This window comes from Thunnus albacares, chromosome 11 (assembly GCF_914725855.1).
Source record: "Thunnus albacares chromosome 11, fThuAlb1.1, whole genome shotgun sequence".
Taxonomy (NCBI): Eukaryota; Metazoa; Chordata; class Actinopteri; order Scombriformes; family Scombridae; genus Thunnus; species Thunnus albacares.
In genome coordinates this window covers 1,675,487-1,702,687 of record NC_058116.1, presented here as the reverse complement: position 1 = coordinate 1,702,687, position 27,201 = coordinate 1,675,487, and the positions used below count along the sequence as shown (strand labels likewise).

Below are 27,201 nucleotides of genomic sequence, written 5' to 3'. Positions count from 1 at the left end.
TAACTGCATCTGCCCTTGATGATTTGCTTAAACTTATCACTTATTTGAGCAAGATGTTGTACCAGGGTCAAAGTATGCCTTTATAAAGTGTTTCAAAATAACATGGATAAATCAACTTTCATTTTTACTGTAAGGCCTGTGTAAAGCCAATTTGGGAAGTCAAAATGATGTGTTAGAGAACAGTGTCACACAATGTTCAGGATGTAATTCACCAGTTTTCCCAAACACCCTAGACAATGGGAGCCTCTTTATCAGTGTCCCAATAGCTCCTCAGATTCAGTACATTCTTCAAACTCCAGAGTTACAGAGCAAATTGAGCTACAGGGTGGACAGACCAAGCAAAGCAGAAAACATTATATCAGACATTTATGACAGTGACCTGTATAAAGTGCTGTCAGCACCAGGTGAAATTTTATTAGATCCTAACAATCTGTCATACACGTTCAATTCAGATGGTTCACCTCTTTACAAGTCATCCAAATATTCCATCTGGCCCATTCACCTTCACCTCAATGAGCTGCCACCAAACACTCAGTTCAAACATGTGATGTCGGCTGGGTTGTAGTTTGGATCAGTAAAGCCTCAGATGCATGTTTTTCTCAAGTCTTTTGTAGATCAAGCAAAAGTACTTGCAACCAAGGGAGTATTATGGAGAAAGGATGGGAAAGTTGTCATCAGCAAAGTTGTGGGTGTCTATTGTGTTGATTCCAAGGCCAGACCAGCAATGCAGAACTCTACACAGTTCAACGGGTGTTTTAGCTCTGGGCTCTGGCTGGGTCTCTAGCTTTTCTCCTTGTTTCTGTTTTTTCCCTGTCTTCCCCTGTGTGTCTTCCTCCCCTGTCTGTTTGTGTGTGTGTGAGTGCAGCTTCCCTGACCTGGCACCTGGGTTCAATTCCACTCCTGTCTACGATCAGCTCCTCAAGCCACAGCTCAAATACTCCAGCTCTCCTTCCACTCATCGCCAGATTGTTCAGTCACCTTAGTGGTAGCTACAGTCTTGGCCACTCAGTATTATCTATACTAGAGTTATTTTCATGTGCTTTCTTCTTGGTGCTTCCACTAACACGACTTCTCCTGTGCCTAGGTCTCCAGTGTCAACCCGTCCACCCGGTCATCTGTTGTTTTTCAGCTGCAAGCCCATTCTCCAGCCACACCACACCGAGCACACCCAGCCACCTGGCTCTCTCTGCCACACAACCCCTCTCCAGCCTGCCTGCTCCTTGCCAGTGCCAGCACCATTCCCTTCTACCCTCCATAACCAAAGGTTGCTGATTAAACCATCTTTTTCTCATCCAACTGTCTGTTTTCCGTGTCTGCTTTTGGGTCCAAAAAACAACCTCAGTCGTAACAGATGGCATCTTTAATACGGTTGTTTTAGGTGGTATATTAAAGCAATAAGTGAGATACAACAGCTTGGTTATGGTTAACAGGTTATGATTCTTGGGAGATTCTCTGAAATTTGTCTTGGGCCCAAGAAGGCAAGGGAAAGCCCTAAAAGGTTGTATTTGGGTTGTTTAAGTCAATCTTGGAACCAAGCATTTCTTGAGTGCAAGTGTAAATTTTTAAATACGTACATATATTCAAAATCTCTGTTGATTTATGCAGTTCTCTATACAGAGATATGTCCGTTTAATATTGAATTTTTAATTTTGAGTGCAACCTGCTTCACCTGCCTGACACAAGCTTGACCAAGTTGGCCTACCAGTTACACCAGCTTGACTCAGCTTGACCAATCTTTTCTCAGCTGGCCGACCATCTGTTTCTGCTTGACACCAACTTTTCCAAGCTGGCTGACCAGCCTGACCTCTGGCCCAGCTGAGGGACTAGTTCAATCAGGATGGCCAACTAGCTGCACCAGCCTATCACCAGCTGAACCAACACGGTTAACCAGCAAAACCAGCTTCAAACTAGCTAAAACAAGCAACCTGAGTTGGTTTAAGCTGTTTTTTTCAGCAGGGAAAACCATTTCTATGCTCTCATATGGATATCTCCGATTGGTTTATGGTATTGATAAGGTAAAGAAAACATAACACAAAATAATGCAGTAGTTTATAAAGGTAACACAAGATCCACATTTACAATTTGACTAACCGCTAGCCTACTATGCTAACTTAGTACGTTAACTCACCAGAGATTCACAGGTTTTTCCCAAAAGCAGGTACATCAACATCAAAATAATCCTCCGGTCTCCCAACCAGTAAAATGATAAGAAGAAAAGTTAACTAAGTGTCTTAATATCATAAGCTTCTGGCACAGCTTGTGGAAGCTCCTGCATTCTTCTCTATAACTCTCTCTGAGCAGCACTTACATAGTGTCTTTCTCCATGGTTCAACCTTGACTCTCTACAGTACTGTCACTAGCACTACACTGTGTTATAGCGCCCTCTAATGACCATTTATGGGATAACTCTACCTGTCAATTTAATGTGGTTACATTTGCATATTGTCATGGAAAAGTCCTTCAGCTGGACCAATAGGTCTTCAAGTCTTCCACAACATATTTATCCCAAAAATTAAGATATTCCAACAATCCAGAAATACACTGAAACTGGTGTTCATTGCAATATAATAATAGATTCACTATGTATTGAGAGTAAACTGAGGCTGGTCCATGAATCACAGTCACAAAAGCACTTGCTTATATACCCAATTCAACTACTCCTTCTGTGAAGCTTATTCTTATCTTATCTTCCATGACTCCTCCTTGTTTTTGCAGTTCCTGGTATTTTCCACCATTAGTTACAAGTCTTTCGTACACTGAGCTATTTTATACACCAACAGTAATGGTTTTGATACAGTCGTTCCTCCCATAATGACGTCATATGATGACCTTCAGTATGTTGGCAATGATTCAATATAGCTCATTTGAGTCACCATTATTTCTGGATCCTCCTCAAAGTAAAAATAAAAATAAATGGCTCTTGGCCTTTAATGATTATCTGTCATGATTATTGACTTTTACTGATTCATTGTCATGATGATTATTGACTTTTATTGATTCATTGTCATGATTACTGACTCAAGAAGGTAGAGAATATCTTCTCTACCTGCAACGGTGGAGTCAGTCACACATGTTGTTGAGGGAAATCTCTCATTGTTTCATTCATATATTTCATTGAGTAACTTAGGTTTACAAAATATTGCAGAATATACTGTTTTCACAGTCTTCTGACCTACGGAAATAGCAAGCCATTAACTGTACTTATAAGATTCAAATCTTAAACAATATAACTGATCCAGCCAACAACAAGTCTTCAAAAATTACAAGGTGTGGAGTGTGTACAATATTATGTATACTTGAAGTAAATATTCAAAGTCTTTGGCGTGTGAGAGTCTCTCATATCCATTTCCCTGTGGTATTTGTTAATATCCCTATGTCACTTACTGGTCCTAAGAACACTAGGCAACTGCCGTGCCGAACCAGAGTGACAGGTTGTTTGTTGTGGCAAAATCCTCTTTGCATGTTGTGGCAAATCCTCTTCTCACTCATCCCAATGGGGAATCACCTGCTCCAGCAAGAATTCATTATACCATCCAGCATCCTGCCACATGAAATCAGTACCTACTAGGGATGTGCAGAGGGCCCAGTATTTGTATCTGTCTTTGTTGGGGCAGCAAAATTATTTGTATTTGTATTTGTATTCGAATAAAAGTGGAAAGAGGCTTAAAAATCCTGTTTTTGTTTTTATTATGCTTTTAATTTTAGAAAATTCATCTTCATCACTTTCCCTGCAACCCTCCCTCTCTGTCCTACCCCACCTCTTTTATTCTCTATGCTTATTTTCTTTCCTTTGTCCTCCCTCCGCCCCTTTTCTTGTCACTACCCATGTTTTAACTCCAATTCTCATCTCCATCTACACAAAGTGCATCTCATGCAGCAGTGAGGGAATGACTCTTTTTAAATACACAGATGACATGGCTCTAGTTGCATGCTTTTCGTGTCCATCTGCACGGACCCCACTGCAGACAGACATTCTCGTGTAGGTCTTGATGTCCCAACTCCCTCACTCTGCACATCACACCTTCATCATCTTCATCAGTTTCTGTGCAACCCTCCCTCTGTCACGGGAGAGGGCCTACGTGTTTTTTTTTTTACAAGAGTGAGAGAGGAGGCAGGAACCATGATCCATTTGTTCTTGTGTTTGCTTGCTTGCTTTTGAGGAAAAAAGTAACACAAAAACTTGGCATGGACAATGGACTTCTTTTGCCTGTGTACACCATGCCCATGGTGTCTCAGTGGCCCTTTGATTCTAAGTTTGATTTAAGTTTGATTTGGATTCCTGACACATGGCCACTACATAAACTAAAAAAAGCCCTTGGATTCAAAGGAAGGAGTCATCTCTGGACTCGTTGGAGCCTGTTGGAATTTGGATGGATGATCAACAGGGATTGTTTTATTCATTACCTTTTGGATATGGCATCAGTGGGAAAACTGCTCCTGACCTTTGTATGTGAGAATACTCAAGCACATGCACAGATAGACTCAAGGTGATGCTTATGCACCTGCCTTTTGGGCCTCTGACGAGGTAAGTGCCCTTTTTGCAAGATATTTTTTTCTTTTTCTAATTTTATATATTAGTTTTTTAATTTGGCCCATGGCATCAATTCTCAATTAAAAGCGCATTATAAAGCTGGACAACTGCCTTCGAGTTCTAATTCTATGAGACCACACGAAAGCAGTAACTTCAACACGGCTGAAAGCGATACGGAAACACTAAAATAAAGCAGATATTGCCGATCCAAACAGGATCAGGAGAGAAACTTAACTTCAAACCACAGAGATTTATTTAGAAGATACAAAAGTACTGAGAGCTGAACACACAGAAACAGCTTTCTCTCTGGTCTCCAAGACGGACACACATGTCTCACAACACACCACTTGTGTGAGGGGGAGGAGGGGGGGTCTCATGGGTTGGCCGTGGTCAGCACTGACAGCAAGCGGGATCACACCAGCCCAGCTCGCCTTGGTTATACCCTGCTGTGAGGCTGAAGTGGAGGCATGTTTCATCGTGGGTTAGTTTGGCTAGCTGCGTCCAAAGCAGACCAACCTGAGCTAGTGGAAAAACCCTATCTGATGGAGTTGGGAATGCTGAACATAATCGCTATGCAATACTCCTATGCACAACTGCCGTTCATAAAAAAGAAAAAAAAAACAAAACAATAGACTTTAGTGTGTGTCTTTGTATGAAGAAGTGAATCTGTACAGCCATTAATCACTACTGTTGTTTTTTCTATCTTTTTTCTGCATTATACTGAGTGTCCGACACATTACATCAGGGACCAGCCAAGAGACTTAGTGCATAGTTGTCAGTGCTTACCTTCAGAGCAGGGATACCACGGAGCCAAAAATCTTCTAGCAGATCACTTTGGAAATGAACATAAAATTGTATCTGCTCATATGGAAAGGATTCTCAGCTTGACACCTGTTAAAAGTGAGGATATTAAAACAGTACAATCATTCTCCCTATTTCTTTGATGATTATCAAATTTAAAAGAGAAAATGGTGCATATGAAGGAACTGGACCTACAATCTAACACGAGGACCATTATCTTGAAACTTCCTTACAACTTAAGGGAAAAATGGAGAAATCTTGCCCGTGATCTCTAAGGGTGAAGTCGTGAGACAGCAGTGTGTACTGACCTTGATGCCTTTATCAAAAAGCAAGTCAAAATTGCCTCAGATCCATTTTTTGGCAATATTCAGGACTCACAACCCACCAACTCTAGTCATGTAAAGCAAAGGAAAAAGTGAAGCAGTTTTGCCACCAGTGTCATTCCTCCTCTACTCACAACTGTCTGTTTTGTTGACAAAGTAGTCACTCACTTGATAAATGCTCATAGTTTAAAGTAAAAGAACACTGGGACAAGATTAATTTCATCAAGGAAAAATGAATTTGTCTCAGGTGCCTGAATGTATAGGCCACACAAGCAAAGACTGCAAAACAAAGCACCTTGGAAGGATAAAGGAACATTCTCAGAACAAGCCCAACAGTCTCTGTGCCCTACATGTGTTTCAACTGCAATGTCTCAGACCTGTGGCCATATTGGGGCTGGTTACGAAGATGATTCCATCTTTTCTATTGTTGCACATCATGAGCCATATACATATCGATATATATATCACCCTGAACAGTGTTGGAATTAAAAGATATTTTATTATCAATGCATGTCAATGTGTGGTTTGCAGTGGAACAAAACAAAATAGTTGTGAAAATAACTGCATTCATGCTTATTCAACAAAGACATTTTAAAACAGCCTGGACAAAATTATTGGTAACCTTTAGAAGTTGTAAGAAATAATTGATTTGTAGTGATACTTTAAGCAGACTATTGTGTTTTAGGCTTCCTGGTAGAAGACCCAGGAAGACCCCACTTCTAAGAGGGAGACACAAAAAAGCCGGACTGGACTTTGCCAAAATGCATGTTGACAAGCCACAGTCCTTCTGGGAGAATGTGCTTTTGACAGATGAAACAAAATCAGAGTTTTTTGGTAAATCACACCAACCCTATGCTAACAGAAGAAACAATGAAGCCTTCAAAGAAAAGAATACCATGTCTACTGTGAAACATTGAGGAGGCTCAGTGATGTTTTGTGGTTGCTTTGCTGCCTCAGGCACTGGGTGCCTTGAATCTGTTAAGGGCACAGACTGGATGAGAAGAAAACTTTGGACCATTCTGAAGTGACCTGCTATGAGTCCTGATCTGAATCTCACTGAACATCTGTTGAAATAGCTGAAACTTGCAGCTGGGAGACTGGGAGACGGCACCCATCAAACCTGAGAGAACTGGAACAGTTTGCTCAAGAAGAGTGGGTCAAACTACCAGAAGTGTAGAAACCTTAATTAGAGTTACAGAAAGCACTCAACAGCAGTTATTGCCTCCAAAGGCTGTGCTACAAAATATTAAGTTAAGGGTACCAATATTTTTGGCCATGCTATTTTAATTTGTTTAATTGTATTAAATAATATGCTAAGTTGTAAATCAAAAGCAAAGTTTCAGTTATTTTCAATGTGAAATAAAGAATGATGGATACCATATACTTCTATCAGTTTCAAATTAATACAGAGAAAATTTAGTTGTTTTTTTGTTTTTTTTTAAAAAAAAAAGCTGGAAGGGTAACAATATTTTCAGCCATGTTATGTTATGTTAATCTCCATAACATACGCTGACATTGATTCACTCATTGGAACTGATGCCCCAACGGTGATGGAGCCCTGGGAGCTAATAAACAACCAGGATGAAGGACCCTATGCAGTCAGAACCAGGTTGGTTTGGTCCTTAATGGTCCACTTTGTGGTGGACAGCAGGAGTAAGGCTGCCCTAATGTGACAGCCAACTAAATCTCTGTTAAAAACCTTCATGGTTTAACAGTATCTTTGACTTTAATGAGAGTTCAGTGCAGCTGAATTAGATTGATAGAAAGTTAAAAGGCAAAAGAGACTTTATCACTGGCTCGAGCAAAAAAAACTGCAGACTGGGCAGGAGGAAGAGATGGAGGAGAGCAGAGTGAGAGGCAGGAGAGACAGAGGCTGACAAACTCACAGAGAGAAGAGATCACTTGTGGTATGAACCTTGTGGTATGTTTTCTCTCTAGTACGAAAACACACTCAGTAGTTATTAGCTATTACCTGCAGAAGAAGTATATATTTTTGTGGGGAACCCTCCCATGCCACCCTGCCAAAACCTCTTGCCACCCCATGTAAAAAATTCTAAATCCACCACTATTCGTCGCTTCTTTAATGTCAAAGTAAAAGAAATCTCTGAACAGCATTACCTCAGTGAAATATGAGAAAAATTCAGAGTAACTTGAGATGTGACAAGAAGTTTATTATGAACTCATCCTTGATGGACCTTGGTTTCTCAACTGCTTTACTCAATTTCTGTCACGGGTAAAATAAATCAATGGCTCTATCTTCTGGCAAGTTAGCAGGCGAAACAAACAAGCACCATGAGAAACTATAACCATAAATTTGGGCTCTAACGTGTGTTCATGAATCACTGACAGTTTAAATGTGCAGATAATACTGCTGTATACTGAATAATCCTCCTCAGTGCATAAAAAACAAAGAAAAGGAAGAATTCTAATGTCACCAGTAAAGTTAGTACAATCAGAGATGAGTTCTCTTGACTTTTATTTTAACTTATTTTACATTTTAATTGTTTACATTTGTGTCTACAGCACATTATGTTTACTATTTATGGGGGGGTCTACATATATGGGTAATCTGTGTGCATATATGCATAATGTCATTACACAGAGCCCGCAAAATCCTTTTTAAAACCACATTTGCATAAAGCAGTAACTAACCATCGCTTCTGTATCACAGGAATAACATTCTCTGGCTTCTACCTATGATAGTGTGTGATGCCGCACCTAGACATCTGTGCCTTTCATTCTTCAACAGTGTTTCATATTTGAATAACCTGCATTTACTTTACATGAATGTTTCCATTATCTACTACTTATATTACAAAACAATTCCGAGGGAAATATTTTCTCTTTACTAAGCAACATTTGACAGCTCTAGTTACGTACAGATTATGATTTTACTTATAAAACATTACTAGTTTACATGATGCAATATCTTGAAAAACAATACAACAGTATACAAAGTCGTTAAAGTAACTAATTCAGAATGATCTGGTAATGTAATATTATAACATATTGAGACAGGACATTCAACATAGTAAGTCTGCTATTTTTAATATTTTAAGTACATTTTGCTGCTAATCCTCCTGTAATTTATCAAAGTAAATCTTTGAATGCAGGATGTTAATTTGTAATTTTACAGTATCTGTGAAATTGCTTGCTTACTTTCACTTCTACTTTCTGAAAACTTCTTCTCTGTGACCAGCTGCTGCTGCACCTTTTTGTCTCTCTCCCTCTTTTCTTGGATGCAAATGATTCTTTGCTTGTTTTTGATATGATGAAAAAATATTCTGACAAAGCAGTTCAAACCCTGGACAGTACTGCTGATGTGTCAGTTATAATGTCTCAAAGGTTGAGATATTTTGTTAGTTTCAACAAGGAAGCTTTAATCTGTAATACTAAATGTATCTTCATGACTGTTCTCTGATCTGTGGCCTGAATACTCTATGAGGCCAAAACAGCATCTGTGATCACATAAGATGCAATAGCAAGAAATGAGCTGATTATTTAGGTTTCTGCATGTTTGAACTGGGTCACTTTCCAGCACGTAGGTTTTAATTCTAAAGTGTGATACCCAAAATGTTGTGATTGATTGATTTGAGTTTACAGAACAGCTGTTGCTGTTGATGTTAACAGATATTCATGTGGTAACTCTTTCTCCTATTTCAGCTGTAGTGTGAGGTTATGCAATACTTTTTTGGTACAGAATGAACTGTCAAGTGGATTGAAAAATGCATCATGTTAAAGTCTTAAGTCTTTGTAGAGCAGATCTCATCTCAGTCACTCCACATCCTCTCTACAGTATGTTGGCATCACAGGAGCCAGGCTGCAGTATCTGAAGAGTCACAATGAATTTACTAGCTTTTCTAAACCAGGGGTAGAACAAGGTATATATCACAGGGTTCAGGCAGGAGTTAAATTGCAACAGATGGAGCACAAAGAATGCAGATGAAGTATTGAGCAAATTGTTCCCTGCAAGAACTGTGATATAGTATGGGCAGAAACATATTAGAAACACAACTACAAGAATACCAAGAGTCCTGGCTGCTTTCAACTCAGATTTCTTTGATGTTAGAGTCAGTGAAACCTGGAGTGTCACAGCTGCAACGTGAGAACGCATTGCACGAGCCTGAGACACAGCCACTACAAACACTCTCATATACAAGATTATGATGAAAGTAACTGGAACAATAAAGGTCAGAACAAGGTCAACAAGTCCTGAAATATAGTCAATGACAAACACACACTCTCCCTGACAGGAATTATACTTACCTGGTTGAGTCAGTTCATCCTTTGTAAAGACAATGCTGAAGAGAGCAGAAAAGAACCAACACAGACAAACATAGAGTTTAACTCTTCTCACAGTGATTCTGGTGGTGTAATGCAGAGGGTCACAAATAGCCACATAGCGGTCAACTGATATGAGCACCATGTCTCCTACTGAGGAAGAGGTAATGATGAAGGATATATAATTACACAGAAGACAAATTTCATCACCAAGAAACCAGCAGAATGTTTGTAGGACAACTGCTCCTGGCATCAGCAGGAGGCCCACGAGAAAGTCTGATACAGCCAGAGAGAGGAGGAGGAGGTTGGTGGGTGTGTGGAGCTGCCTGGAGGAAAAGAGAAATGCATCATTAAACCAACAAGTCTTTGTATCTAAATGATAAAACAACTCAAACAAATATTTAAAAAAATTGTGTAGCTAGTATCTAGTGTTTATCTGAGTGTTTTCTGATCTGCCTCATCTAAAGTTAACACATGGTTAAGTGTAGACAATCAAAACTACTTGGTTAAGGTTGACATACATTGATTATTGGGGGGAGACAGGACATGAACCACTGTCTCCAGTGTCAAAGTCAGACATTTGAGATTTATTTTGCAAAAACATTGTCAGCAAGGCAGAATAGTTTAGTGTTCCAAGGTGCAACATTACTTAGAAGTTGCTCTTTTACATGTTTATATTAATTAGTTTTAAAAAAGGATCCGCTGATAATTGTATTTCTACCTGAAGTGGGAGACCGAGATGATGACGAGTAAGTTGAGAGCCACAGTGAGCAGAGAGAGAGAGGACAGCAGAATCTTCAGAAACACAGCTTCAGATCCAGAAGACGTTGGCCTCCTGCAGGAAGTGTTGAGGAGTTGTGGAAAGCAGAGCTCCGCTCCTTCCTGGACCTCCATCATCAGAGATCATGAGAGAGCTGCAGCTCTGGCAGCTTTCTGATCAGAACTCTGAGTCATACATAGTCATATAACTACTTTATCTCTCTCACATTCTCTTTCTCCACCCTTCTCAGTATCTGTTGGACTGTGTTTTCGCTTCTCCCTCACTCTGCATATTACACCTTCATTATCTAATCACTTGCCCTGCAATCACCACTTTGTCTCCTACCCACCCTCTGTTATTCTCTTTGCTTGTTTCCTTTCCTTTGTCCTACCTCTGCCCTTTTTTTGTCACTTAACCCATGTTCTATCTCTGATTCTCTTCTCCATCTACACAAAGTGCACCTCATGCAGCAGTGAGGGAATGATTCTTTTTAAATCTGCAGATGGCATGGGTCTGGTGGCACACCTGACACTAAAGGACAATTCATGTTTTCTGTGGCTATGTGGCCGTAAGGGTCCACGTTTCATCATCCACTCATGTCTGTGAGGGTCTGCACGGACCCCTCTGTGGACATTCACGTGTAGCCCCAAATTTGTGACTGTGCGGACTGTACACATAGCAAGCGCATGTAGGAACATCACCTTTGTTAATACCAAATCCTCATTTGAAAAGGGGCACCACTTCCCATTAGTCTAATTTAACTGTGCCAAGAAGAAACACAGAAACAACTTTATCAGTCTCACGTCTGATGTGGTGTGTTATGATGCTTTGTCACAAGAAGCTTTAATGTTTCCTATGGACATTAAAGGTTACTTCAAGGAGATGGTGCCCAGACGAGGTTATGTTTTACATTAATAAAAGTGTTATGTTGCAACAATATTTTTCTTTATTTACTGTAAAAATCATACACATGTAGCATCAAAACAATAATCACTGTAAGTATATTAAAAAACAAGTAGATTTAATTAACTATCAGCTGTATTTAGCATACAGCCTTATATTTTGAGAGGATCATGAAGCATAAATATATTTACAACCACATGATACAAACACATCTGGTTAGAGTGTCCTGCATTCTAGTGGCCTGAGAGGTGCAACACCCACCATTGAAAACTTGAAATACAACCAAAATACTAGATATATTTAGAAATCCGTACTCAAGTGTACAGAGACAACTCGAAGATTGAACTTTCCAGCACTTATCTGTACCTTTCATTCTTCAACAGCGTTTCATATCTGAATAACCTACGTGTTCTTTATATGAATGCTTCCATTTCCTTCTACTTGTACTAAAACAATCCTGAGGGAAATATTTTCTCTTTATTAACATTTGACAGCTCTAGTTATTTACAGATTACGATTTACTTTTAAAACATTACCACTTTACATGATGCAATATTTTTTAATAAACAATACAACAGTATATAAAGTTGTTAACATAAACTCAACCGATTCAGAATAATCCCATAATGTAATATTATAAACACCTTGAGAGTGGACATTCAGCATAACATGTCAGCTACTTTTAATATATATAGTACATTTTGTTGCCAATATTCCTTAAGTTTACCCAAGTGAATCTTTGAACACAGGATGTTCACTTGTATTTTTACAGAAAATGAACTTTCTGAAAGTAAAGAAAGAAAGTGAAATTGCTTGATTGCTTTTATGTTATCTGAAAACTTCTCTACCTTGGACCAGCATGTTGCTGCACCTTCTTTTTCTCTCTCCCTCTTTTCTTGGATGCAGATGATTCTTTGCTTTTATTATCATATTTATTTTTTGATATGATGAAAAAACATTCTGACAAAGCAGTTCAAACCCTGGACAGTACTGCTAATGTGTCAGTTATAATGTCTCAAAGGTTGAGGCCTTTTGTGTCATGAAGGTGAGTGGAGCAGGTGGACCCCAGCTTTAGTGTGAGGTTATTCAATAATTTTATTGGCACAGAATTAACTGTCAAGTGGACTGAAAAATGCAACATGTCTATTTCCACAGCAGTCATTTTCTCCCCCTACATGCTGAACCCACCTCCCTTGTCATGTTTGTGGGATACAGGGATAGGAATTGTAAAGTCATTGTTTAGTTTTCTATTTCTAAAACTGTTCATGTTGTGATTTGTCTCCAACTGTAGCATCAGCCCTCTTCTATCTTATAAAATGAAAATGAAAACAAATTGTAATTCCTTCGTAAAACTGTCAATGAGTAGAGTGATTTACAGTTTTCTGATGCACTGTTCATATTTACAAAAGGAGAAGAAAGGATTTTCACAATTTTTTGAATTCAGTAAAAGTCTTTGTAGAGCAGATCTCATCTCAGTCACTCCACATCCTCTCTACAGTATGTTGGCATCACAGGAGTCAGGCTGCAGTATCTGAAGAGTCACAATGAATTTACTAGCTTTTCTAAACCAGGGGTAGAACAAGGTATATATCACAGGGTTCAAGCAGGAGTTCAAATAAAACAGATAGAGCACAAAGAATGCAGATGAAGTATTGAGTGAGTTGTTCCCTGCAAAAATTGCAATATAGTATGGGCATAAACATATTAGAAACACAACTACAAGAATACCAAGAGTCCTGGCTGCTTTCAACTCAGATTTCTTTGATGTTAGAGTCAGTGAAACCTGAAGTGTTACAACTGCAACGCGAGATCGCATTGCACGAGCCTGAGACACAGCCACTACAAACACTCTCATATACAGGATTATGATGATAGTAACTGGAACAATAAAGCTCAAAACAAGGTCAACAACTCCTGAAATATAGTCAATGAGAACCACACACTCTCCCTGACAGGAATTATACTTACCTGGTTGAGTCAGTACATTCTTTACGGAGAAAATACTGTAGAGAGCAGAAAAGAACCAACACAGACAAACACAGAGTTTAACTCTTCTCACAGTGATTCTGGTGGTGTAATGCAGAGGGTCACAAATAGCCACATAGCGGTCAACTGATATGAGCACTATGTTTCCTATTGCAGAACTGTTAATCATGAAGGCCACATAATTACACAGAAGACACATGAGATCACCAAGAAACCAGCAGGATGTTTGTGGGAGAACTGCTCCCGGCATCAGCAGGAGGCCCACGAGAAAGTCTGATACAGCCAGAGAGAGGAGGAGGAGGTTGGTGGGTGTGTGGAGCTGCCTGGAGGAAAAGAGAAATGCATCATTAAACCAACAAGTCCTTATATCTAAAGGATTAAATAACTCAAACAAGTGTTTTCTGACCTGCCACATCTATAGTTAACACATGGTTAAGTGTAGACAATCAAAACTACTTGGTTATGGTTGACATACATTGATTATTGGGGGGAGACAGGACATGAACCACTGCCTCCAGTGTTGAAAAAACATTGTCAGCAAGGCACAATATTAGTCTATTGTTCCAAGGTGCAACATTACTTAGTAGTAGCTCAAACACAATTTCTCTTTTAAATCTAACTTTATATTACTAAATTTTAAAAATGTAGGATCTGCCTGAAGTGGGAGACTGAGATGATGACGAGCAGATTGGGAGCCACAGTGAGCAGAGAGAAGGAGGACAGCAGAATCCTCAGAAACACAGCTTGGAACCCAGAAGACATTGGCCTCCTGCATGAAGTGTTGAGGAGTTGTGGAAAGCAGAGCTCTGCTCCTTCCTGGACCTCCATCATTAGAGATCATCTGACCAGCAGCTTTCTGACCAGAATTCTGAGTCATACAACTACTTGATCTCTTCACATTCTCTTTCCCCACCTCTCTCTGTCTCTGTTGGACTGCGATATGACTCCTCCCCTCACTCTGCACATCACACCTTCATCATCTTCATCACTTTCCCTGCAACCTTCCCTCTCTCTCCTACACCCTGTTATTCTCTATGCTTGTTTCCTTTCCTTTGTTCTACCTCTGCCTTTTTTCTCATCATTTAACCAATGTTTTATCTCCCATTCTCTTCTCCATCTACACAAAGTGCATCTCATGCAGCAGTGAGGGAATGACTCTTTTTAAATACAAAGATGACATGGCTCTGGTGGCACAACTGACGCTAAAGGCTAATTCATGCTTTCTGTATCCAAGTGGCCGCAAGGGTCAATGTTGGTCCATGTGACATAAATTTCATTATCAGCCTATATCCGCGAGGGTGTGCGCACAGCTCTCTGCAGAAGTCCAAGTGAAGCCCAAATTTGTGACAGCATGGACTGTATGCATAGCAAGCACACCAATTGCTTACGTGATAGAAAAGCACAGGAATACCTGTCTCATCTTCTGCATGTATGTACTGTATCCCTACTCTCATTAGGCAGTCACTTTTCTTTTTTTGACTTTTTCTTGCTATTCAGAAACATACAAGAACTCCTCAGCTGTAGTCAGACTGAAAACAGTGCTGTGCAAAACAATACACGGAGCTGTGTTGGTGTGGGCGTGTTTTTTCAAGTGCCGGTGAGACAATGAAATACGATCCAGCAAGTCCAGTTGGAGTAACAGATTATTGCGTTTAAAGTCTTGTAAAGGATTGTGATATTCACAGAGTGGATTTTACAACTCTGGAAAGTTATCATGCTGCAGCCCTGTCTACTAGTGTGTACATATGGAACGTGTCTGTGTCCCCTGAAAGTATGTATGGAATCGCATGCACTAGTCCAGGCTTTTGAGGAAAGCTGTCTGGAGCTGAACATTGACAAGACCAAAGAGCTGTGTTTTAGGAGCAGGGGTAAACTGGATGCACCCCAGCCACTCTTTGAAGCCATCAGGCTGGACATTTGCTAGAGCAAGTGCACACTTTCAGATACCTATGGACAGAGTTGGACACCTTTCTCTCCTTCTCTCTGCAATCTGGCTCAGTGTACAAAAAAGCCCAACAGTGCCTCCAGCTGCTGAGGAAACTTAAAACAACAGTACTGCATGACAAAACAGCCCATTCACTGTGTTTCCATCTACCTGTTTTTATGTGTAGTTTCAATTTGCACATTTTTGACATTGTCGTTTAAAACAAATGATAACCTGCAAGTCATTAGAATAGATGTGAGTTTCCCCTCTGATTTTTAATTGGAAAGCTGTAGCGGGATCAAGCAGCTTGTCCTGATATGCATTTTTATGCGCAAGTCCTTGTTTCCAAAATCACTACCACAGAGGTTGGCAAGTGAAAAGTGAGAATAACCCATAGAGTCACAATGATGAATTCTCCCTTAAGGGCACTGAGTAAGTGCCTGGGAGCTGCAGTAATCCCTTTTCCCGCCATTCCCCATCACCTGACTATCACATGCTCTCCTGCACACATTTTTCCATTTCCTCAATCTCCCTAGTTGTCTTTATGCCAGCCCATTCCCATTCATTCATTAGCGCTCCGACCATTTTTTCCCACCAGTTTGTTTAGCCACCTGTTATGACTCACTGTTTGCCTTTTTTTTTTTAGAGTTTTGGAATTGGAGGTATGTAAGTAACCTAAAGTTCTCTTTAATAGCATTCATTTTGATGTCTCACTATGGGATATGGAGACTCCTGTATTGCCAGACAACCTTATCTTGATGACTGACTGCCAGCCCCCCTTACACAGACGTATGTGGGTGAGGAAGGTCCACCGAGGAGGCCACACTAAGGACAGCATGAGTAACGCTCGGAGACATGACATCCAACTTATTTTGGGTGGGTAACCACTCGAATGGAAGCATAGAGAAGCATGTAAGACTGCAGCTCTGCCTCCTGGTCTCAACTCTGAGTTGTCGTGGTTTTGGTCTGCTAATAAACTCAGCCATATTTCTAGATATGGCTAGATGGAATATGTTTCTGAAAGTAATTTTATCATGTAAGTGTTGCTTCACTTTATTTTATTCACTATAGTATTAAACTTTTACTTCAGTGTAGATGGTTTGAGATGTGTAGATGGTTTGAGAAAGCTAAATCAATGAAGGTTGGATGTCTAGACATTATAAGAAGCGTTACTATGAATGTTAATGTTAGGTATGCTGAAGGAAGGATTAATTTATTATGGAAATTAATGTATAATGTTGAACTAGTATGAACTTTGTGTTTAAAACTAAAACTTAATTCCCCAGTGTAAGAAAGTTATTTGCCATCTCAAGTCGAAGATAACCACACCTTAAAAGTCCAGAACAAAGGAAATGAATATTCATCAACAATTCGGTGCAATGACATTTAAAAGACATCCAAAGCTCTGCCTGTATATTTGATCTCTCTCTTGCCTCTCAAAAATAGAGAAGCAACGTCCTCTGCCTCTGTGGATGAGCCTCCTCTGATTTTGTGGTACTGCACCATACATCCTGTGGTATTGTACCATATATTCTGTGGAACTATACATTCTGTGGTACTATACCATACATTCTGTGGTACTGTAATACACGTCCTGTGGTAATATACCATACATTCTGTGGTACTATATTACACATCCTGTAGTACTATACCATACATTCTGTGGTACTGTAATACACATCCTGTGGTACTATACCATACACCCACCGAGCAAAATGTAGTTGGGTGGGAGCTTTGCCAGTCGTCTAAGATGTGTTTGGTTTTGGTTGAAAGTGAAAGGTGAAAAGACATTTTCATGTTGTTGAAAAGATGACTAAGGACACCCATCTATGTCCGGTTTTAGTTGAAAGTTAAAAAGACTTCCATTTTTTATAGTTGTTTCAACATCTTTTAAACTACTTCATTCAACACTAAATTTAAAAGCCTTTTTAAAACCATACAAACAACATCTGACAGCTGAGCTGTGATTGGCGGTTAGAGATCGTGGAGGAATCTGATTTGATAACTAGCAGTGGACTAGCAGGGGAGAGTGAGTGAGTAGGAAATAAATGAATGGTTAAAGTAACCGTAAAATAAACATTTATTTAACAATTAAGAACAAGTGTCATTGTTTTCAATGATTTTGTTATGAATTACTACAATCACAAACCCACCCAATTATCCAGATATGAGAAAAAAACAAGAGGGAAAAATACTCAAGAAAAAAAGCCAAGCGCAGAAAACAACATTGAAATGCATTAGGTGAATCCAACAATGTCTTATCTTGATTAGTGAATTCCTGTGATTTTGTGTATCTGGCAGGTGAAATCTCACCAAGGGGTCTGTTGGGCAGTATCTTTAGCAGGCAGGGTTCCTCATGCCTGATGGAGACCTGATACTAGCAGTCAGACAGCTCAGATCAGTCTCTGCAATCTTCAGGGACACATCAGCTGGAATGTGCTTGTTGTCAAACTTGACTATGATGTTGTAGTATCCAGGAGCTGTGGGCAATTAGGACACAGTGCAGGTACCATATTTGTTGTCCGGAGACTCTGGGATGATTTGCGAGACCCGGAGACGGAGAGATGATGTGCGAGGTCTGGAGACCATGGGATGATGCTTGAGGTCTGGAAACCATGGGATGACATGTAAGGTCCAGCAACTATGTGCTGATGCGTGGGTTCCGGGGACTGTGTACTGATGCATGATCTGATGCTGGGATCCAACGACCATGTACTGAGGCTTGAGGTCCAGAGACCATGTGCTGATGCGTGAGATGATGCATGGGGTCCTGAGACAGTGCTGGTGTGTTGGGTGCTTGTAGTAGAGAGATGGCCGATGGATGTAATGCATATTACCAAGAGCAGTGAATGTGAGTAATGAGAGATAATGATAGCATAATGGAAAAGATAGCAACAAGCTGAGTGCCCGAATACTGAACACCACCACCAGTTATATGAATGGCTTACCTGATCAGGGTTTGAGCAATCTTTGATTTGCGAGAACAGTGTTGACGTCAGGGCAGATATAGGATGTGTAGGCAGAGGAGGACCACTGGCCCAGTTGTTGCAGGGAGGCGGATGAAATGCCTTGGTTGGCAGTTGAACCATGATCGATAGTCGAAGATTACCTGGGATGAGAAATAATGGAGCGTGTGGGTTAGAGATGGGTCTGATGTGGAGATATTTTACCATGGAGTGAAAAGGGCAGAAAGTGGAATCAGTGCAAGCAACGAAGACAGAGCAGGCGCCTCCACATTTTGAATGCTTAAGGTGTAAGCTGAAGTGACTAGGATGAAAAGCCAGATCTGAGAAGAAAATGTCTCTATTGGGGTTGAAAGCTTTAGAGGGAGTTGTAAGGAAAGCATAGAAAGCTAATAAAAATACGGCTTCAAGCTGTGTGTCAGTGTATAGAGAGAAGACCCTGCTTCTGAGTACAGAAAGCATCCTATGCAAAAGAGGGAGAGTGATACGCTGTCTATGGTCGGGAATGGGAGGAGAAGCTTTGGAGATACCCTTTAGCAGAGTTTTTATGGCCGGATTGGAAAATAGGCTAGGAAAAGAGGGATCATAGCATCTAATGTTGAACTGAATCCCAGACACGAGCCCGCGAATATACTGAGGTTTAAAGTGGTGAACATCCATGCAGTAACAAATGAAAGCACAAACAGAATTGATGGAAACGGGTTTAAGTGGCATACAAATGGAGAAACAGAACATGTCAAAAGTGCTCCAGGCAAAGTCATAAGTTTTCAGGGTGGAGGCTGCTGGACCTTTTCTCATGTAAACCCTAGCTGACTTCAGGTATCTGAGAATGGGGCTTTGATTTAGAGCAGTGTGAGGGAATGACGAGGAGGAACTTGAGTGGGGACTTCTGGACAGATTCTCCAAAAGGTCTGAAAATTGAAACAGGAGAGTGAATCTGCTAGTGTGTTATAATGACCAGGAACGTGGTGGGCTGTGATGATGAAATTGTGGGTGATGGATGACCACGTAACGCTCCTCATAAAGGGCATTATGTCTTTGGAAGAGGAACGCCCTCTGTTGATAGTGTCGACTGCATGATTATCGCAGAGCACTGAGATGCGTTAGTGTTTCCAGTGCTGGCCCCAGACGTAGCATGCTACGGCAATGGGGTAGATCCCATGCAGCACTGAGGATGGGTTAGAGCAAGGAAAGGAGGTGGGCCAGAGGCTAGCGAACCACTGCCCTTGATAGAACCTCCCAAAACCCACGGATGGGGCGGGGTCAGTGAAAAGCTTCAGGGTGTCCGAGGAATGCACCAACTCATTGTAGAAGAAAGTGATGCCATTCCTGTGATCGAGCAGGTGAGACCAGAAACTCAGGTTGGAGCGGCACCCTTCATCTAGAGAGATGAGATCATGCAAGTTAGGCACTGAGGAAGCCAAATCCAGTAAGCGGGAGATGAACAAGCGCCCCTGAGGGATGACGCGGATGGCGAAGTTTAGATGGCCGAGGAGAGAGAACAGCTGGCGCTTTGTGATGGTCATGGCAGCACAGAAGGACTTAGTGATCTCGCGTATACATTGAAGTTCATCTAGAGGAAGGGATGCTTTCATATCTATGGTATCTAGTGTGACGCAGAGAAACTCAAGGAGTGTGTCCAGGCCGAGAATTTTTTGCTCTGACAGGGGGATGCCGAGAGCCTGGAAGCAGTGCTTCAGTTTTGACAGGAATGCACCTGAGCTGTCATGAGGGGGATCAGTCAGGAGGAAATTGTCCAGCAGATGTAAGACGGAAGGGACCTTGACTCTGTTTGATAGGATCCAGCAGAGAGCCTCTGAGACTAAGTTAAATATGCACAGTTGTCCTGCCTTTGGGTGGCCTGCCTGGCACACTGGGGGCAGATTGACCGGGGATGAGCGTCTTTGCAGTTGCTGAAGATATGGAGAAAATGGCAGTTGGAAAAGGAACAAACATTCTCATTGAAATTATTGCAGATGGGTGTGCTATTGAAAAGATGCACCTGTCGGCCACGGGAATCGGTGGCGCGCCTGCTGAGGGAAGGCTGACAAGCCGTTGAGTGTGCGGGGTTGGAGGCTGAAATGGCATGGAGGGACAGAGGGCAGCAATGTGGCGGGAATTGCGGCAGGTGGAGCAGCGAGCCAGTTGAGCTCCCCAGGCAACCATGATCAGTAGTTCTGTGTCCAGACCGGCCCAGTTCAAGTGGTTGTTGAATTGTGTGATGTGGAGCGCGGCTTTCCTTGAAAAGCGCTTTGTGATGGAGATAAAAGATATTTTTTCCGTAATTTTGGTGGAGATCGCTGATTAGTGACAGGTATGAATTAAATTCTTGTCTCCTCTTGGGAAAGACTGAGCAGATTGTGTCTCTGTAAATGCCGAAAGGGACGAGAAACTGGCTGGATAGATCTCTATTCAGCCAGGGATCTGTGAACTTAAACATGGCCGTGATGTTAGCATCTGTGGCGATGGATTTATTGCACACGGGGGAAGGCAGGATGAGGCTCACCAGATTAATATCCTTGCCTTATAGGATTTTCGACCTTAGCCAAAGGGAAACATAGGCTGCCTGAGAGATATATTCCCTACCTAGAGCCGGGGCTGGGATGGCTGAGGCCAGGGAGTGTTGAACGGCTTCAGGCTGAGAGGATGTGGAGGGCTGGCTGAGTGAGACGGCTGGCTGCAGCATGGTAGCCTGAGCAGCGGCGATAGATGTTGAAGGGGGGGGTGGCGGCGGCTTTTTCCAGGGAAAGCAGGTGTGTGTCGATGGATTGAATGAAGTTGGCCAGAGACTGCCAGGTGGTTAGGAGAGGGTCGCCTGGGGTGGGGTGGCCTGAAGTAGCAGAAGGGGCATTACCGGAAGAGTGAGGTAGGGGAGGATAGTTCTTTCTCTTCGGCTGAGGAGCATGGGAGGGGCCCGATTTCCTGGTTCTTTTGCGCCCTGGGGCAGTTGTGGAAGAGGGGCCAGCTAGAGCAGGAGCGTCTCGCCCGGACGGTGATGAACGCTCAGCCAGATTGCACGGCGAGCTTGCAAAGCTGAGAGAGTGGGAGACCTGGGGCTGGAGTGATGCCGCAGAGAAGGAGCTGGGAAGAGGGGAGATCTGACTGTGTTAGGGAGTCTCTTTGCAGCGCCAAGCAAGCGCTCCTGCGCTGGCCGCCTGAAGTTGAAGCAGTCTCCGGCAGTAGGTAGATGCTGGGGTCTGGATCGTCCAGAAAGAGATCATGCTTGGAGTCAGACATGAGCTTGAGAGGCAGCGATGTGATTCAGAGAAATGTTAGTAACTTGTGTGCCATCCACAGAGGTTGATCTGAAATGACAGCTGACAGCGGCAGAGAGGGAAAACGGATTTTTAAGTTTGACAGCTGAGCCGTGATTGGCGGTTAGAGATCGTGGAGGAATCTGATTTGATAACTAGAAGTCACGCCCCTAAACAGCTGATGTGAAGGTGGGACTAGCGGGGGAGAGTGAGTGAGTAGGAAATGAATGAATGGTTAAGATAGTCTTCCTGTCTGAATTTACGCTAAGCTCCATATTTCCCAGGTTCAGGGGCTGTGTAGTAAATGTCAAAAGGTCCTATCATGATTCTCCATGACATCCATGTCCACCTCCATCCCCTGTGGAGTCAGCACCTTACAGGTCACCCTGCCTTTCCCAGTAGCCTTGGCATCCTCGGTGATGACTGTATCCTCAGAGGTCTGCAGCTTCTGAAGGCTCACTGTTAAGTACAGAGGGGGAAGAAGGGCAAAGAGTAATAAGTGCTGCAGATTTGGTGAGAATTTAACCACTTTTGACAACTTGAGAATTGATTTTTTTAAAAAAAGGGTCAAAAATTCCTCCAAAATACCACATTAAGACACCAAGACCTTGAGGAACACCACAGAAAAATTCATACTGTGATTTGGTTTCAAAAACTTTTGACATTTGGAGATTTCTGTGAAAATTGTATTTTTCAGTGGTTGGATGGCGAGCACTGAACACACTGAAATAGCAGCAGCTATGTCCATACTCTGTTCAGCTGGATCTCTGTCACTCTTGGTTTCTATCTAACTAACATAAGTTAGTCTTCTTGTCCGCTTTTTTTTCCACTACCCCGTCACACGCTGCAGAGCAGTTGGGCCCAAATGCAGAGACCAAAAGCAGGACTGAAGAAAACCTCCTTTATTTCTGGGATCAGCAGGCAAAAACACAAAAGCTGGCTGAGCTGAGCAGGATGAACAGAACAAACTCCCAGAATGGAACTGAACAGAACTGTCTTGCTGAACATAACAGATGACTCGACAAGGACTGAACAGAAACTTGAACATATGAAATACAAACTGAATTAGGAAATGCAATTTCTGTAGAAATTGCGCGTGATTGCTGAAAGCGAATTTAGATTGCATGACTGGAAGCTGAACACTATTGAAAAATCTAGCAAGATTAAAATCTGCAATGGGTGGAATTGAACCTACCCCCTCATACCTGTAAGACAGACATGCTATGCACTGAGCTAATATGTCACACAGGAATGCCAGGCCAGATTCTGCTATTTAGTCTGTCAATTGCATGAAATTGACAAAAAAGCAGTTCAGCTCAGCTCATTAAGCAGATTGGCTCGAACTCACAACCTTTGGATCTAAAAGGAGTTCAGAAGTGATCTAAGCTTAAACCACTGGACTACTCAGACAGGATCTGTAAAATAGAGAAGAAATAGAAAATAGAAAAATAGAAATAGAATAGAAAGAAGTATTAGCAATAGCAATCCACATTTTAGGTAATAATGTTAATGTAAGCTAAAGAGGAATTGACTTACAGTACATGATAGAGATGTAAAGCAACTTTGTACATGAGAGCAATATTATGAGGAGCACTGCAGTGAGCAGGTATCAAACACACAACCTTGTCATCTAAGGTGAAGCTGATCAGCAGAACAGTGTTCTAAACCACTGAGCCAACAGACATTCACAAAAAAGAGAGGAAAAAATCTCCATTTTGATGAGGAAAATGTATTTGTCTTAAACTAGAGCTTGAAGCCCAGAGATTTGTACATCATTAGTGAAAGCAAGACTAGTTTAACATGAGAATGAATGATATGTGTAAAAAGTGTTTGAAGGAAGAGAGAATCTGTAAGTTTAAGAACCGGGGTGAGAGGAGACACATATCCTGCAGACTGTATTGCAGTCAATGAGAACATGACAGGGACTCTCTATCAATTAAGGTTCAGATCTCAAAAATTATAAGTCCTATGTGAAATGTATTTACATTTTGAAAGAGAGGAAGCTTGTGGCAACATACTGAGACAAGATATGTGCTTGAGGAGTTGTGGGAGTTTAGAAAAACATTTCTGGTCTAAAATTATCTGTGCTCTCCACTGTGCCTGATCACATGACACACTGGTGAGACCTGAAAAAGTCTGAAAAACCCCTGACTTTGGGCTTAAATTGCTGAAAAACTACAAAAGATATCACTAAACAATCTGATAACTTTGAAAGTTCAAAGTTTTGTGAACATTTTACAGTTTGAATGGCATCTGTACGATAAGGGACTTCCGAGCAGTTGAGTGTCAAAGTGACCAAGGTTCCAACTCAGTTGGACAGTTCGTCCCATAGACTGCCATTGTAAATTTTAATGTTTTAAAAAATTATATAAAATCACTGAAACATGTTACATTTCAGAAAAATACAAGCACACATCTGCTGAATGAGTTGCACAGATTGACAGTTGAATGGTTTTTATAGCACAAAGTATGCAGCAGTTGAAACGCGGCAAAAAACGTACGGAAGACGGAATAAGAATAAAGAGTGAGAAGAACAATGTGTGATTGCTGAAAGCAGACAACAAAGAAAAGGTGGGACAACACAAGGGCAAGATAGGAGCTGATAGACTGGGGAAGACACTAAGAGCAGGGCAGGACTGACGAGGCTGATACAGGGCAGAAAACCCAAAGAACACAAAGAGTCCCAACCCATGAGTCCATGACACCACCTATCCTTCTCCTCCTTCACCTGCAACTATTTTAACTTTTGAATTTTTAATAACCAATCAAGCAAAACAAGCTCTTTAATACACACACACAGCATGCATGCACGCATGCAGTAACGTCACAAATTACCCTGAACTATACTGCTCTTACGTCAAAGAGCAGTAACGTCACATCAAGTTATTTGTATGGCATATTTTAAACATATTCATATTTATGTAGCTAAATACATTTAAGTTTTTGAACAGCAGTGATTATGAACAAAAATATTCAGAAAGCCTAATTTGGGTGGAGTGTACACGACACAATACATGTTTTCATTGACGTAATTCCCCATTTGCTGCAACGTTTGTCTATTTTTTTTCACATCTTTGTTGATGTATGTAGGGTGAAATGTTATTGACCCTGCCATAGTGACAAAGAATACATATTTAATTTTGGCACAGCACATTAAGGGTTCTATGTAAACTGCTTTGATTTGTGTTTTTTACTATGTAGAATAAAAGATATATGAAAAATACATTAACGTTGCTCAGTATATTGCTTTTCTGCTTGTGAACCTCATGTTCAGATAGATAGATAGATAAACCTAGAAAATGCAGTTTGTGGTAAAGGTACCACATAGTACCACAGGGCATGTACTGTGGTAACACACAACATTCAAATTACAATCAAACCGAGAATGCAAGAAAGTCCCCAAAGTCAAATAACATAATCAAGCTCAACCAAATGACTAGGCAACATAAGTGTAACACAGAGAACCCACAGAACACAAAGCATCCCAACCCATGAATCCATGACAGTACCCCCCCCCCTCAAGGGACGGCACGGCTGTCTAAAGACGGGGGGAGGAGGAGGCTAAAACCGACAGTCCATTGGCCAGGACAAAGCACAGGTAACCAAGAAGACAGGTGACCAGAGCGCAGGAAAGGAAGTGGCCTGGGGGCTGAACAGGGTCAGAGCAAGAGGCCTCAGGTGGACAGCCTGGGGGCCGAAGAGGGGTGAAACAAGAGAGCTCAGGGGGACAGCCTGGGAGCCGAACAAAGGCACAGCAGAAAGTCTTAGACAAGCAGCCTGGAGGCAGGACCAAGGGAAAGCTGAGGACCTGTGGGCAACTGGTGGGCAGGGGCAATGGTTGAAGCATTTAGGTTATAATTCTAAAATGTGATACACAAAAGGCTGTGATTGATCGATTTGAGTTTGAGATTTGTTGTTATTGTTGTTTTGTTCATGGATACTGCTCCATTTTTTCCCCATACTTGATTATCCACCTGCACTATCACATTTGTGGGATACAGGGATAGTAATTTTAATGCCATTGTTTAGTTTTCTGTTTCTAAAACTGCTCATTTTTGTGGCTGGTCTCTAACTGTAACATCAGCCCCCTAAGGAGAGGGGATTTCCACACCAGGTGCTCAAGCTGTAAAGACTGATAATTACACCTTGAGGTGGACGGGCAGTCCACGCCTTTACTTGAAGAGTTTACCAACTTTTATGTAAACAGTGTCACGGCTCTTGTCAATCAGATGTAATTGTCTATTTTTTTTCACATCTTTGTTGATGTATGTAGGGTGAAATGTTATTGACCCTGCCATATTGACAAAGAATACATATTTAATTTTGGCACAGCACATTAAGGGTTCTATGTAAACTGCTTTGATTTGTGTTTTTTACTATGTAGAATAAAAGATATATGAAAAATACATTAACGTTGCTCAGTATATTGCTTTTCTGCTTGTGAACCTCATGTTCAGATAGATAGATAGATAAACCTAGAAAATGCAGTTTGTGGTAAAGGTACCACATAGTACCACAGGGCATGTACTGTGGTAACACACAACATTCAAATTACAATCAAACCGAGAATGCAAGAAAGTCCCCAAAGTCAAATGACATAATCAAGCTCAACCAAATGACTAGGCAAGTCCTTATATCTAAATGATAAAACAACTCAAACAACTATCCTAAAAACTATGAGTGTTGTCTGACCTGCCACATCTATAGTTAACACATGGTTAAGTGTCGACAATCAAAACTACTTGGTTAAGGTTGACATACATTGATTATTGGGGGGAGACAGGACATGAACCACTGTCTCCAGTGTCAAAGTCAGACATTTGAGATTTATTTTGCAAAAACATTGTCAGCAAGACAGAATAGCTCTAGTGTTCCAAGGTGCAACATTACTTGTAGTAGCTCAAACACAATTCCTCTTTTAAATCTAACTTTATATTACTAAGTTTTAAAAATGTAGGATCTGCAGATAATTGTTTCTCTGCCTGAAGTGGGAGACCGAGATGATGACGATCAGGTTGAGAGCCACAGTGAGCAGAGAGAAGGAGGACAGCAGAATGATCTGAAACACAACTTCGGACCAAGTAGATGTCAGCCTCTTGCAGGAGGTGTTGAGGAGTTGTGGAAAGCAGAGCTCTGCTTCGTCCTGGACCTCCATCATCAGAGATCATCAGAGAGCTGCAGCTCTGGCAGCTTTCTGACCAGAACTCTGAGTCATACATAGTCATATAACTACTTTATCTCTCTCACATTCTCTTCACACACACACCCCTTTCTCTCAGTCTCTGTTGGACTGTGATATCCCTCCTCCTGCTCTCTACACATAACACCTTCATCTTAATCACTTTCCCTGCAACCCACCCTCTCTCACTGCCTCTCTCTCCTACCCACTTTATTATTTTCTCTGCGTGTTTCCTTTCATTTGTCCTACCTCTGCCCTTTTTCACATCACTTAACCTATGTTAAGACAAACAACAG

General features: G+C 41.4%; 2 protein-coding genes across 2 annotated transcripts; both read right to left on the bottom strand.

Annotated features, from left to right (window-relative positions):
* Window positions 1-9,445: 9,445 nt before the first annotated feature.
* On the bottom strand, window positions 9,446-10,830 carry LOC122992511 (trace amine-associated receptor 13c-like). The gene is made up of 2 exons (XM_044366337.1): window positions 10,658-10,830; window positions 9,446-10,262 (listed from the first exon to the last, which is right to left on the bottom strand). The coding sequence occupies exons 1-2, from the start codon at window positions 10,828-10,830 to the stop codon at window positions 9,446-9,448; spliced, it is 990 nt and encodes a 329-aa protein (XP_044222272.1).
* Window positions 10,831-12,801: 1,971 nt separating this feature from the next.
* On the bottom strand, window positions 12,802-26,881 carry LOC122992284 (trace amine-associated receptor 13c-like). The gene is made up of 2 exons (XM_044366044.1): window positions 26,709-26,881; window positions 12,802-13,908 (listed from the first exon to the last, which is right to left on the bottom strand). The coding sequence occupies exons 1-2, from the start codon at window positions 26,879-26,881 to the stop codon at window positions 13,092-13,094; spliced, it is 990 nt and encodes a 329-aa protein (XP_044221979.1). The 3' UTR covers window positions 12,802-13,091.
* Between the last annotated feature and the right edge of the window lie 320 nt (window positions 26,882-27,201).

What these genes read in the sequence shown, in the direction of transcription:
- LOC122992511 (XM_044366337.1), bottom strand. Translation starts at nt 10,830, where the DNA reads ATGGAGGTCCAGGAAGGAGCGGAGCTCTGCTTTCCACAACTCCTCAAC. An exon ending in ATCTCGGTCTCCCACTTCAG is followed by an intron (nt 10,263 to 10,657) that starts GTAGAAATACAA and finishes CTTTTCCTCCAG; the next exon opens with GCAGCTCCACACACCCACCA.
- LOC122992284 (XM_044366044.1), bottom strand. Translation starts at nt 26,881, where the DNA reads ATGGAGGTCCAGGACGAAGCAGAGCTCTGCTTTCCACAACTCCTCAAC. An exon ending in ATCTCGGTCTCCCACTTCAG is followed by an intron (nt 13,909 to 26,708) that starts GCAGAGAAACAA and finishes CTTTTCCTCCAG; the next exon opens with GCAGCTCCACACACCCACCA.